Below are 13,445 nucleotides of genomic sequence, written 5' to 3' on the forward strand. Positions count from 1 at the left end.
ACTTGAAAATGACTGTCTATCAATGATCAACAACCAACTTGACAGAGTTTGAAGAATTTTTAAAAGAATAATATGCAAATATTGTACAATCCAGGTGTGCAAAGCTCTTAGAAACTTGTCCAGAAAGACTGCCAAAGGTGATTCTAACATGTAATGACTCAGGGGTGTGAATACTTAAGTAAATTACATATTTCTGTATTTCGTTCTAAATAAATTAGCTAAACAAAATGTAAAACATGTTTTCACTTTGTCATTATGTGGTATTGTGTGTAGATGGGTGAGAAAAAAATATATTTAATCCATTTTGAATTTAGGGTGTAACACAACTAAATGTGGAATAAGTCAAGGGGTATGAATACTTTGAAGGAATTATAAATGTTATGAAACATAAAAGTATTTCAAATGCATTTGAACATGTTCAAGTTGTATTCACAGGTGACTAATCCTGCTTCAAATTCACTGGTTATGGAAACTGCCAATTTAATAGGTATGATCTGGGATCTGGAAGGTGACCAAGAATCCAATGGTCACTCTGACAGAGCTCCAGTTCCTCTGTGGAGAAGGGAGACCTTCCAAAAGGACAACCATCTCTGCAGCACTCCACCAATCAGACCTTTATGGTAGAGTGGCGAGACAGAAGCCACTCCTCAGTAAAAGGCATATGACAGCCCGCTTGGAGTTTGGTGTTTGGTGAAAAAGGCACCTAAAGGACTCTCAGACTATGATAAACAAGATACTTTGGTCTGAAGAAACCAAGATTGAACTCCTTTGCCTTAATGCCAAGTGTCACGTCTGGAGGAAAACTGGCACCATCCCTACGGTGAAGCATATTGGTGGCAGCATCATGCTGTGGGATATTTGTCAGTGGCAGGAATTGGGAGACTAGTCAGGATCGAGGGAAAGATGAACGGAGCAAAGTACAGAGAGATCCTTGATTAAAACCTGCTCCAGAGCGCTCAGGACCTCAGACTGGGGCGAAGGTTCACCTTCCAACAAGTCAACGACCCTAAGCACACAGCCAAGACAACACAGGACTGGCTTCAGGACAAGTCTCTGAATGTCCTTGAGTGGCCCAGCCAGAGCCCGGACTTGAACCCGATCAAACATCTCTGGAGAGACCTGAAAATAGCTGTGCAGCAACGCTCCCCATCCAACCTGACAAAGCTTGAGAGGCTCTGTAGAGAAGAATGGGAGAAACTCCCCAAATACAGGTGTGCCAAGCTTGCAGCGTCATACCGAAGAAGAAGGGGGCTTCAACAAAGTACTGAGTTAAGGGTCTTTATACTTATGTAAATGTGATGTTTACGTTTTTTATTTTTAATACATTTGCAAAATGCTTTGTCATTATGGGGTATTGTGTGTAGATTGATGAGGGGAAAAAAATGTTTAATCAATTTTAGAATGTTGTAATGTAAAAAAAAAAATGTGGAAAAAGTAAATGGGTCTGAATACTTTCCCAATGCACTGTAAATTCCTCATAAGCTTAGCACAACTGTATTACTGTATAATAACCAATATGTTATTACTCAATTGTTTAAAAACAACAACCCCCCGAATAGCCTCAAACTGAAACGTAGATGTCGTGGACTGTCAATTATTGCATCTAGAGCACTGTCTTTGAGAGTGGTTACATTTCCCCAAGCCTCTGTATACAGATCAAAACAACTGGCAAGGATATCGTTTTGCTCAAAGTCGAATCCCAGATTGTAGCTTTAATCTATGCATTTTACATGTAGACTGATACTACATATTTAGAGGGTGCATTTGGCCCTACCTTTTTCAAACCTATACTAATAATATTAAGACATATTGAAGGAATCTGTAAAGGTAGTCTGTAAAGGTAAACACATTTAGTGATTTGGTTTGATTGTAGCCCTATCCTAGTTGACAGACATGAGGGATGATAGAAGTGACATTTAAATACCAGTATTTTCCAAACATATTGAGGGAGACGTGCATTTCTGACCGGTGAATAGTCTCATCAAAGCCAGTGATGTGGCTTATACCACCAGATCTGGTGCTGTATTATGCATTTCCCTATGAACCCCCCCCAAAAAAAAAGAAAAGTGAAGCTGTGATTACTTTCCTCTACAAAGGGATGTCCTAATGTCCATCCAACAAGTGAAAAGTTAAGTAGAGACTTAAACTTCAAAATATAAAACAGTAATATTTGCCTATTTATTATGACACCACATTTGCATACCATTTCCTCAACCGAAACAGTGTTAGCAGAGAAATGTTTCCACGAGAGAAGACGGCCCACTCCATGTCAGATGTAAAGGCCTAGTGCACATGGTGGCCTAATTAGAAAGAGGTAGCCTTTTATGTGTAGCGGTCTGGACAGAACAAGGCAGTGGACGTCTCTTTTAACTTGAACTTGGACTTCTGAGGTACATGTGACAGGTATATTACCATCGAGCTATTTGCATCATGGTACCATGATGCTACACAAAGAAACCACCTACACATTGAGATTGCCGTGTTTTACCATATTATAATAACGGATGATGTTGATTAGAAAAGACTGGCCCAATCCATGTGAGATGGAGTATAGTGCATGGTGACCTGACCATAATAACGGATGAAATTCATTAGGCTCATTTGTGCCAATGTTAAATATTGTCTGAATAGCCTAATACAGTAGGTCCAGTTTGACCCTAATCCACTAACGGCCAATTTTAGACTCGCGCGCATAACTCGAATTCAAGCAAATTAAGTTCGGAGTACAGAGATACCTCTCAAGATAGGTTGCAACGCCACGTGTGACAGTTTGATCTAGTTTTACCCTTGTACAATTCAGCATTGTAAATGTAATTGAAATTGTAAGAGGAATCTTAATTTTCCGTTAATAGGTTTACAGTTAAGATTTGGTAAAAGTAGAAATAAGGTAACCTCCAGTACCCTAAATTAGCAATAAAGGATCATAACCCCGGCTTTTGGTTATGTGAGGTTGTGTATACAACGATTTCGATTCTCATATAGTCCCAGAACATATACTATATTCATCCAGGCGATTAGTGCATCTTTATACAAATACTTTGTGGGCTGTTTTCTGTAACAGCCTTTGCATTAACTTTTTTCATGTAGGCCTATCTAACATGAATGAGTTTCTGTATTATTTGTATTTATTTGATTTGACCTTTATTTAACTAAGTCAGTTAAGAACAAATTCTTATTTGCAATGACGGCCTACCCCGGCCAAACCCTAACGACGCTGGGCCAATTGTTCGCCGCACTATGGGACTCCCGATCACGGCCAGTTGTGATACAACCTGGAATCAATCGAACCAGGGTCTGTAGTGATGCCTCTAGCACTGAGATGCAGTGCCTTAGACCGCTACGCCACTCGGGAGTCACTTTCTGTCGTTGATGCAATTATATACTGGCGTTATCATTGTCTCTCTATTTAGGTTGACTGGCATACCGTGCTGAAGTGATCTCAAACCGCTACTTCGACTAACTAATGTGCATAATGTTACATGTTCCAGATCTGGAATTGGAGTCCACGCTGTATAATATGACAGGCAATGTTAATGTAAATACATAGGAGCATAAATAACTAGTTTTGAATGCTATGAAGCACATCATCTCATTTACCTGTTGCTTATTTTACATTCTGGAAAATATATATTATGACCTTTTTAAGAATTAGTTTGGGAAATCCATTTGATGACGACCAACCCTGGTGTAGAAGTATGGTGTACAAGGGGCATTATCTTAATTGTCATGTTTTTTGGATGCTTGTGAGAAGAAAAAAATCCAAGAAATATATTGTTTTTTTTTTTAAATCGACGTTTCAGGTATGTGGACCTGGCTCACGTTCAGAAGTGAGTGAAAGCATGTAGGCTAAATCAAAACCATGTTTTCCGTTAAGATTTAAAATAGCTTTGCCATGATCCCTGATCAAAATAAAACCAGAAACCTCATCTCGTTTTTTGCATGAATCAAATGAATCACTTTTTGTCCACAAAAACATGTATGGACGTGTGTTTTCTATCGAAGTTCTACAGAGGTGGATGTTCAATAGGCTACTGTCACCACCAGTGCAATGACCATGCTTAGTTTTAAACTAAATCTCCACCTACTGTTAGTTATTACAATAACTGGGAGAAGGTATATGGGAACACTACTCTCTCCAACTTGACATGTGTTTCTGATACAAAAGATGTCCATTGGCTTTCGGGGGAAAGTGTCTGCCCAGCTCTAAGAGTGACTCCATCCAGCACTGGAAGCGAAAAGCATACCCACCCATGATACGCTTACCTGGTTTGAACATATTGCCGGAAATAAGACTGAATAGCCTACTCATTCAGCGGCTTGGGTTTGTTCTTCAGTTACCCGAACTTTACTTTAAATTCATCCTCTAATTTAGATGGCAGCAACATTATATTAAGGGTTCCGAGGTGGCTCTGCACAGTGTTATCATTCGAACACTGCTGAGGATCAATTAAAAAAATCTTCCATAGGGCTGAATCTTTACTAGGCCTTTGTTGTTTGCATGATGCCACGTGGCTGTGGGACAATCCATACTTTTCACCAGGCCTATCTATACATGTAAATAATATACAAGTGTAGGCTAGCTTGCAGCTATATGGAATTATGAGATGAGTTGTTTATGTGTCTTCTAACTTTAGTCCACATGAAAGCGCCGTATAGGCCTAAGACTGAAACCAACGAATATAATAAAACAAATATGGAAGCCAATCAGTAGGAGTTCCTCATTGGTAACTTCAGATAATGTTATCTCTCTTTAGCAGAAAATATTATCTCAATGAGAATATGCCCCTTGATGTTTTAAGAGTATGCCTTTTAAGTTAGGCTATAACTGTGATGTAGTTGACTCATTTTGGTTTCCTTTGACATTTCTAAACTTTGTTAACAATTTATGGACGATTCAAATAATTAAGCTCTCACGGAATGCCGTACCCTGCATAGCAACACTTCTCATAAAACAATCTAGTATCGTGTTCCAATCATAGGAAGTGCTATTTATGAATGCACCTCGGGAATATTGCCCAAGGTTAATGTTTTTTTCCTGGTCCCATTTGATGGTATGCACATCTTACAGTGTAGCTTTAATGATTACAGAATGTATATTTATGATATTGTAGCCTATACACCTATACCACGCTTGGGAGAGAAATATATTTTTCAATTTTAGTTAGTCAGCAACATTTCAAACAATCCAGTCAGGCTATTAAATAAACAAATATTAATAAAGTAAAAATAACAAAAATCAAAGGTTTGTTCTGGATAAGAGCGTCTGCTAAATGACTTAAATGTAAATGTAAATGTACTCTGTAGCTCCATAGCATTAACAATTAACGTTAATAGCAGAAGGACCTCTGCAACTTCCCAAATTATTATAATAAAAAGGGTTTTACTTGTTTTGTTTGTTTATGTTTTATTGGAAGACAGAATGCATATTGGTTTATTTATTATGGACTGTACAATGCAATTCAGCGCTAAGCCAAAGTTTTTACCATGGAAATTAACTAAACCTTAGGCTACTATATATGCCTTTCAAGTCGTGAATTTTGAATCACAAAATGGTGGCTTAGACTTTTAACATCCATGGATAAAGAAAAACACGTTTAAGTGCATCTTCCAAAATACAACGGGTACCTATAGCCTTAAAGATGGCAGACTTATGTTACACTGTATCTTACAACTTTTACATTTTACTTCTAAAATATAGACACGTTTCCGCTATACCTAGGACTACTTCTTATCATTTAAAACAAATCCCCATGTGTTTCATATAGAATTAGTTAACCGGTTGATTTTGTATCATTCTTGCTAATAATGGAAATGCGATTATATTGTGTGTAGGCCTAATAGGCCTACGTGATCACAAAAACGGTTTAAGAGATGTTTTGTTGTGCCTTCTACCCAGATGTTGTTTCCATGATAGCTAAATGTTTGGTTTGATCTAGACTATGGCAAGACAGGACTGTTCCATCCAGATTTGGTTTTCTGAAACTGGCTACTCGGGAAGCGTCATTGATGGCTCTCCTAATTGGAACGAGTTTACACTTAAGCTCCACAATGCCGGTGTGAAGTTCATTCTTGCCTGTCTAGACTTATTACGACAGTGTTTGTCCGCGTTCCCTACCTTGACCTTGGACTTCCTTGTGTCTGCCATTTTTGAATGAATAGTCAATATTTGTGAGTTGCTCCGCTGGCCGATATGAGTTCCTATTTCCTAGGACAAACTGAAGAGTTAGTAAAATATTGTATTCCCTGTATCGCTTCAATTCCAATAGCCTAGGCCAGGATTCTCCAACCCTGTTCCTGGAGAGCTACCATCCTGTAGGTTTTCGCTCCAACCCTAATCTAGCACACCTGATTCTAATAATTAGCTGGTTGATACGCTGAATCAGGTTAGTTACAAATGAGGTTGGAGAGAAAACCTGCAGGAGGGTAGCTCTCCAGGAACAGGGTTGGAGAGCCCTGGTAGGCTGTGGTTTGTTTCATGGTGCTTTTGACACAGCGCCCATACCTGGTGCATTTAGCTATACAGGACTGCCTCATGACCACCATGGTGTCCTTCTTGTGTTGTACTAAAACTAACTGGGATTTTAGATGGGCTTAAATAATCACAATGTTGTGTTTATAGTGCGACAGAAACTTCACGAAACACGTTCTCGCCCAGTACATACACGCCCCCCAAAACACTGTTCTTAGAATATAGTAATATCCTACATTTTAACTATGTTTAGCACGTCGTCTATGCAATGTAAGGCATTATGGTTGGTCAATAATTTATTGTCCGATTAAATCATTTGAGTACAGGCGCAAGCATGGGCGCAAGACCAAGGCCTTGCGTCCCTTACACAGATTTTTGACTCAGATGACAAAAACGGCCAATACACATCTTTATTGTTCATTAGCCTATACTGGAGAAAATAATACATTCTGTTAGATTGAAGAATATGCATGGACCACTGTTTTGGAGAAAACGTTCATGTTATATTAGAAAATATGCATATTTAGGAGGGGTGGATAGTCTATAGCCTATGTTTTTCATATTTTCAGTTTTGCCAAAATTGCACCGCAATTTATGTTTAATACCCCCAAATTATAAAGACCAAGCAGTTGCATGTCTCAACAAACCACTATTTCCGGGTATCCAACCGCGCATTGGATACGAGCAAAACAAAGTGGTTTCTCTGTGCCGTAGAGAAAAGGTTTATTTTATTTTATATTTAATGTCTTTATTATTTCCATTGTTATTTTCTTGTGTCAATTGTATTTGCCTATTGTTTGCGATAGTGGTAGGCCTACATTAACGCAAATAAGCCTACCAATCATTATTAGATTCAAACAAACATGTCTTGGAATTTGAACATTGAAAAATGTCAGTCAAGTTAAATAAATGTAGCTGTCATTACGCATTGAGAATCATCAGAAAGTTTCAGACAGGCTTATCTACCATTGACAGAGCCTACGACAAGAAAAACAATTTCTTACCAAAAGTCCTATAAATTACAATCCCATTTTGAAGGGTGGTGTGTTATGCTGCACTCTGCGTCTTCTGGTAAGATTAGACATTTTGACTAAATCGACTGTTGTTTAATGGCATATGCTACATTTAAAAGTTCCCACAGCCAACAAACTCCGGTTCTCTTTACAGACATTGTAACTTTTAAAACTCAAACGTAGCCTATCCTTTTGCTGATGGTTGCTAAATGTTGTATTTCAAAACATTAGACTGTAAGTGATGTGCCTTAGACTAGTTGATTACATCAGAATATTGTTTAACCAAAATACGCCCAACATGCCTAATCTTTACCTTATCAAGAACCTGAAAATCCTCACACGTATCTAAATAGTATCACTGGCCCGGCGAATTCTTCAACATCGCCAACGTTATGTGGTTTAGATTAAATACTTTTCCGTTTTGTAAAATATGAAGATTATGGCCTCTTCCACCTTCAAACTGTTGAGCATGTTTTACGTCCCCTTTAAGGATACTTGCCTCTGACAACCCAAGCCAATGAGAGTATCCGCTGGGCTTTGCAATCAAGAAACAAACACCAGTGGTGGTTTAAAGGGATGAGCCACTCGCCCCCACCCCTAGCACACTCTCGTGTCGGTCTCGTTATTGTATCACGTGTCGGCGGATCCTAGGGTCTCAATAATGAACTGGACACTTGGGTATTGCGCATGCGTAAAATGTGCTTGGAGATGAGGTGTCAGTCTTGGAGTAGTCGACTTTTAAAAAGCTTCGGCAACCCGTGATATGACGACTTCGCTGGTTCTGCATCCACCCTGGGCGGACACCTTAATGTACGTATATGAAAAAAGCCCGAATGAAAATAATCAGAATAAAAACCAATCAATGGAGGGACTAGGCGGGAATTGCCCTGCTACCCACTGCAGGGAGCTGATCTCGCACTCAGCGTTGGGACGACACTCCGGCAGCCTCAGCCACCAGGGTTCTGTGTACTCGGACATACCCTCCCAGGACACAGGGCGACATTGCCCCGCTACCCAGACTTCCTCTAGCACCACCCTGGGTTATGGCTACCCGTTCGGAAGCCCTTATTACGGTTGTCGATTGTCACACTCTCACAACGTTAACTTGCAGCAGAAGCCATGCTCTTACCACCATGCCGAGAAGTATACAGAACCAAGCGCCGCACTGCCCACGGAAGAGCTGTCAGGCAGGGCAAAGGAGTTCGCCTTTTACCCGAGTTTTGCCAGTTCATACCAGACTGTCCCAGGTTACTTGGACGTGTCTGTGGTTCCCGGTATCAGTGCGCACCCGGAACCGAGACATGATACTTTGATTCCCATGGATGGATATCAGCATTGGGCTCTATCTAATGGCTGGGACGGACAGGTGTACTGTTCTAAAGAGCAAACACAGTCAACACATCTCTGGAAATCTCCATTCCCAGGTATGAAAACCTTTTCACTTTTAATAAAATGCTTGGTTCATGTAATGTTTTATAATACCAAGTGGTTTTTACGCTTCACACGTGTTAGTGTTACCTGCAATGCACTAAGACGAACAGGACCAAAAGTGTGTGTGTGTGTGTGTGTGTGTGTGTGTGTGTGTGTGTGTGTGTGTGTGTGTGCGCGCGCGCGCAGTGTTTCCCCTATATTCATTTAGCAGTGGTAGCCCACCGTTGCTAAATTGTTGCCACCCCTGCAAAAAAATGTAATAAAAAAAAATGTGTGTGTGTGTGTATATATATATATATATATACACATTTTTTTTATTACATTTTTTTGCAGGGGTGGCAACAATTTAGGAACGTTGGAAAAAGGATCGACATTTCATGACACACGTTTGCTTTTATTTATTCATTTATTAATTTAAAACCCGTTTCCTTTGTATAGCCTTGTCATATAAAACAGCTTATGACTATAACGCACTTGATGTGCATGATATCACAGGGTAGTGATCGTGTTTGTTTATGTTCGTCTTTGCGTTCAATTCCGGAGAAGAGGCCATTTTTCAATAGCCGGATATTGGACTAGAAACAATGCAAAAAACAATACCTTTGATTTTATAGTCGCTACAATTAGGTTTATGGATTGGAGCAGGGAACCGTTGCCCTCAAGGATAAAATAACAGATATTTGCTCATTGCAGTAAATCTAGTCATAACAGGGAGTGGTGCCTTGAAGCTCGCGATTTTTACGCCTTGCGTTTTTTCTCAATTTGATATTGCGAGCGCATTTGTTTTCAGTTTTTTTTCGTGAATATTTCAAATTCAATGCCAAATCAATGGTAATCAAGGGTGACTCCATATAGGTGTGTGTGTGTGTGTGTGTGTGTGTGTGTGTGTGTGTGTGTGTGTGTGTGTGTGTGTGTGTGTGTGTGTGTGTGTGTGTGTGTGTGAGAGAGACAAATAAATTATCCAGGCTATGAATGCGTTGAGTCAATTCATAGAAATGTGCATTTTCAGTTTTGTTTCCGTTTTTATACGTAGCCATAGAAACCTTTCATGTATAAATTGTCTAGTTCAACCGAATTGATCCGTTAGTTATGTGGTGACACTCCGTCATATAAACAGCAGAGAGACAAGTAGGCCGACTGCCACTATTGAATAGCACATATTATTTCTGAATACTGCCTTGTTGACGAATAGCTCATAGATTGATTGGCTTATCATTCACAATCTAGCAAAAAATTGACACTATGCCATTTGGAGCTTGTATTACCACTTGTCGTAGGCCAATACAGTCAATAGCCTATTGTAATATAATGTAGTATTGGGGCTATATGCCCATAACACAGAATAGACTTACTGTGTTTGAACAGTCAAACATTTTCATATAGACTGTACAGTTTTATTTTTTATTGTCCTTGGTTCGACTGACCAATTAACCATTCATAATGTTGTTCATGACCTCATTAAAATAGTCCTTTATATAATCTCTGCTGTCGATGCGCTCTTTAATGAAACCCTCTGAAATAAAACTCATTAGAATTAATAAATAGGCTATAATGGGACTTTTAACAAACCAAACTAATGAGCACAACCCATCCACATGATCAAATGAATAGGATGTGATGTCTTCTATTACATCAATTGAAGCTGCAATCAAGTTTAAAATCAGGGGCCATTAATATAGATAGGATTAGCTGCCCAGACTATTCCCAACCTATTACAAGTGATATTATAAACTGGGTGGTTCGAGCCCTGAATTCTGATTGGCTGACCGCCATGTTACTGTATATCAGACCGTGTACCACGTGTATGACAAAACATTTATTTTTACTGCTCTAATTACGTTGGTAACCAGTTTACAATAGCAAAAAGCCACCTCAGGTGTTTGTGGTATATTGCTAATATACCAAATCTAAGGGCTGTATCCAGGCCCTACGCGTTCTGTCGTGCATAAGAACAGCCCTTGGTATATACCACATATACCACACCTCCACACCCGAGGTGCCTTCTTGCTAATCATAGCCCCAATTCAGATTATTAAGGCTTAATATTCGCAGTGTTTTCCTGTCAGTATGCCAATTTCATTTTTATGCATAGGTTACATATCTATGTTTGGACTAAATAGTCATCATGGTGTGCCTAGCCAGCAGGTCGCTGTGATACAAGTCAGTATTAGACATACATCCATGTCTGAGGACTTCAGGAGATGGGCTTGGCAAGGCCAAAGTCATTAAAACATTTAGATAATATATAAATAATATAAACAATATAGAAAAGTATAAACAATATAGAAAAGTATGTGGACACCCCTTCAAATTAGTGGATTCAGCTATTTCAGCCACACCCGTTGCTGACAGGGTTATAAAATCGAGCACACAGCCATGCAATATCCATAGACAAACATTGGCAGTAGAATGGCCTTACTGAAGAGCTCAGTGACTTTCAACGTGGCACCATCATAGGATGCCATCTTTCCAACAACTCAATTTGTCACATTTCTGCACTGCTAGAGCTGCCGTGGTCAACTGTAAGTGCTGTTATTGTGAAGTGGAAATGTCTAGGAGCAACAACGCCTCAGCTGCGAAGTGGTAGGTCACACAAGCTCACAGAATGGGACCACTGAGTGCTGAAGCGCGTAGCGTGTAAAACATCATCTGTCCTCGGTTGCAACACTCACTACAGAGTTCCAAACTGCCTGTAGAAGCAACGTCAGGACAATAGCTGTTCATCGGGAGCTTCATGAAATTGGTTTCCATGGCCGAGCAGCTGCCTAAGATCACCATACACAATGCCAAGAGTCGGCTGGAGTGGTGTAAAGCTCGCCACCATTGGACTCTGGAGCAGTGGAAACGCGTTCTCTGGAGTGATGAACCACGCTTCACCATCTGGCAGTCCGACGGATGAATCTAGTTTTGGCGGATGCCAGAATAATGCTACCTGCCCCAATGTATAGTGCCAACTATAAAGTTTGGTGGAGGAGGAACAATGGTCTGGGGCTGTTTGTCATGGTTCGGGCTAGGCCCCTTAGTTTCAGTGAATGGAAATCTTAACGCTACAGCATGCAATGACATTCTAGACGATTCTGTGCTTCCAACTTTGTGGCAACAGTTTGGGGAAGGCCCTTTTCCTGTTTCAACATGTCAATGCCCCCGTACACAAAGTGAGAGCCATACAAAAATGGTTTGTTGAGATTGGTGTGGAAGAACTTGACTGTCCTGCACAGAGCCCTGACCTCAACCCCATGAACACATTTGAGATGAATTGGAATGGCAACTGCGATCCAGGTCCACATACTTTTGGTCATGAAGTGTATATTTTGATATAACTATACCATAATGACTGCAGTCTAACCATAGCCTACCTCAAATATTTAGGCCCATCTTAATAAAGTAGCCTATAGCCTAGCCCTGCCCAATCTACCATGACCATGAACTTCACAAAATGAAATGATTTTAAATGCAATGCATCAGAATCCAGTGCTGCGTGCTTTCACATTGTTCTGCCTGTCATAAAATTAAATAAAAAACAATATTTCCAATTGTTTCTTCTCATTTTCAAATGTAGGCTAACAGTCGTTGTTTTCTCGGGCCTTCCTTTCAGTGTGTTATGCCCTTCTTTTCTCAGATGTCGTCTCTTTGCAACCAGAAGTCAGCAGCTACAGACGAGGCCGCAAAAAGCGAGTTCCTTACACCAAGATCCAGCTGAAGGAACTAGAGAAAGAGTACGCAGCCAGCAAGTTCATCACCAAAGACAAGAGACGTCGAATATCTGCCACTTCTAATCTCTCCGAACGCCAGGTCACCATCTGGTTCCAGAACCGGCGGGTGAAGGAGAAAAAATGTGTCTGTAAATCTAAATCAAGCTCTCACATGCATGCCACTTGATTCAGTCCAATCTCACTGGCATGACAACTCAAATACTTTTATCACAGAAACGCTCGATATTTATATCGACAGAATTCTCACCTATGATGCATTGCAAAACACAAACTTTATCTCACCTCCCTATTTGGACATAAACTGGGGGAAAATACAGAAGATTGAATGAAAACTGGTTGGAACGAATGATCACATCCTTACAGGAGCATTGAAAGCAATACCAGCATTGTTGGTATAGCCTCAGACCTAAAATACAAACTTTTGTGCCTGATAAAGTAAACGGAGGTCTGTGGGGATTTCATACAGTTATCTTGTTCAGACATTTTCAGGTATTGGATGCATCAAGACTGAAAACTCACTTTTCAATGATATTGTATATGGCCGTTTTAGTTTGATCCCACGGGATTGAGCAAGGTTACTATTGTCTATTGTACAGTGCCATGCATATTTAATAAAAAGTTGTCTCATGTGACAAGCGTTGTAAATTGCTACAGACTATTTTATGGTTCTCATATTTTGATCATTTTTGTCAGTGAAGGATATGTCTCTGTAATGCAACTGGAATGATTGTAATCAGTATAAGAATATTAAAAAGTATTGCATATTCATGCAGAATCCTTTGCCATTTGGTTTGTATAGTGAGTTAGGTTTTATAGCAT

General features: G+C 39.8%; 1 protein-coding gene across 1 annotated transcript; it reads left to right on the forward strand.

Moving 5' to 3' along the window:
* Positions 1-8,245: 8,245 nt before the first annotated feature.
* Positions 8,246-12,792, forward strand: hoxc13 (homeobox C13). Its single transcript, NM_001139543.1, is given in 2 exon segments — positions 8,246-8,906; positions 12,533-12,792. Coding segments are annotated over 2 exon segments (921 nt in total).
* The last annotated feature ends 653 nt before the right edge of the window (positions 12,793-13,445 follow it).

The sequence above is a fragment of the Salmo salar genome, chromosome ssa22 (genome assembly GCF_905237065.1).
Source record: "Salmo salar chromosome ssa22, Ssal_v3.1, whole genome shotgun sequence".
In the NCBI taxonomy this organism is placed as follows: domain Eukaryota; kingdom Metazoa; phylum Chordata; class Actinopteri; order Salmoniformes; family Salmonidae; genus Salmo; species Salmo salar.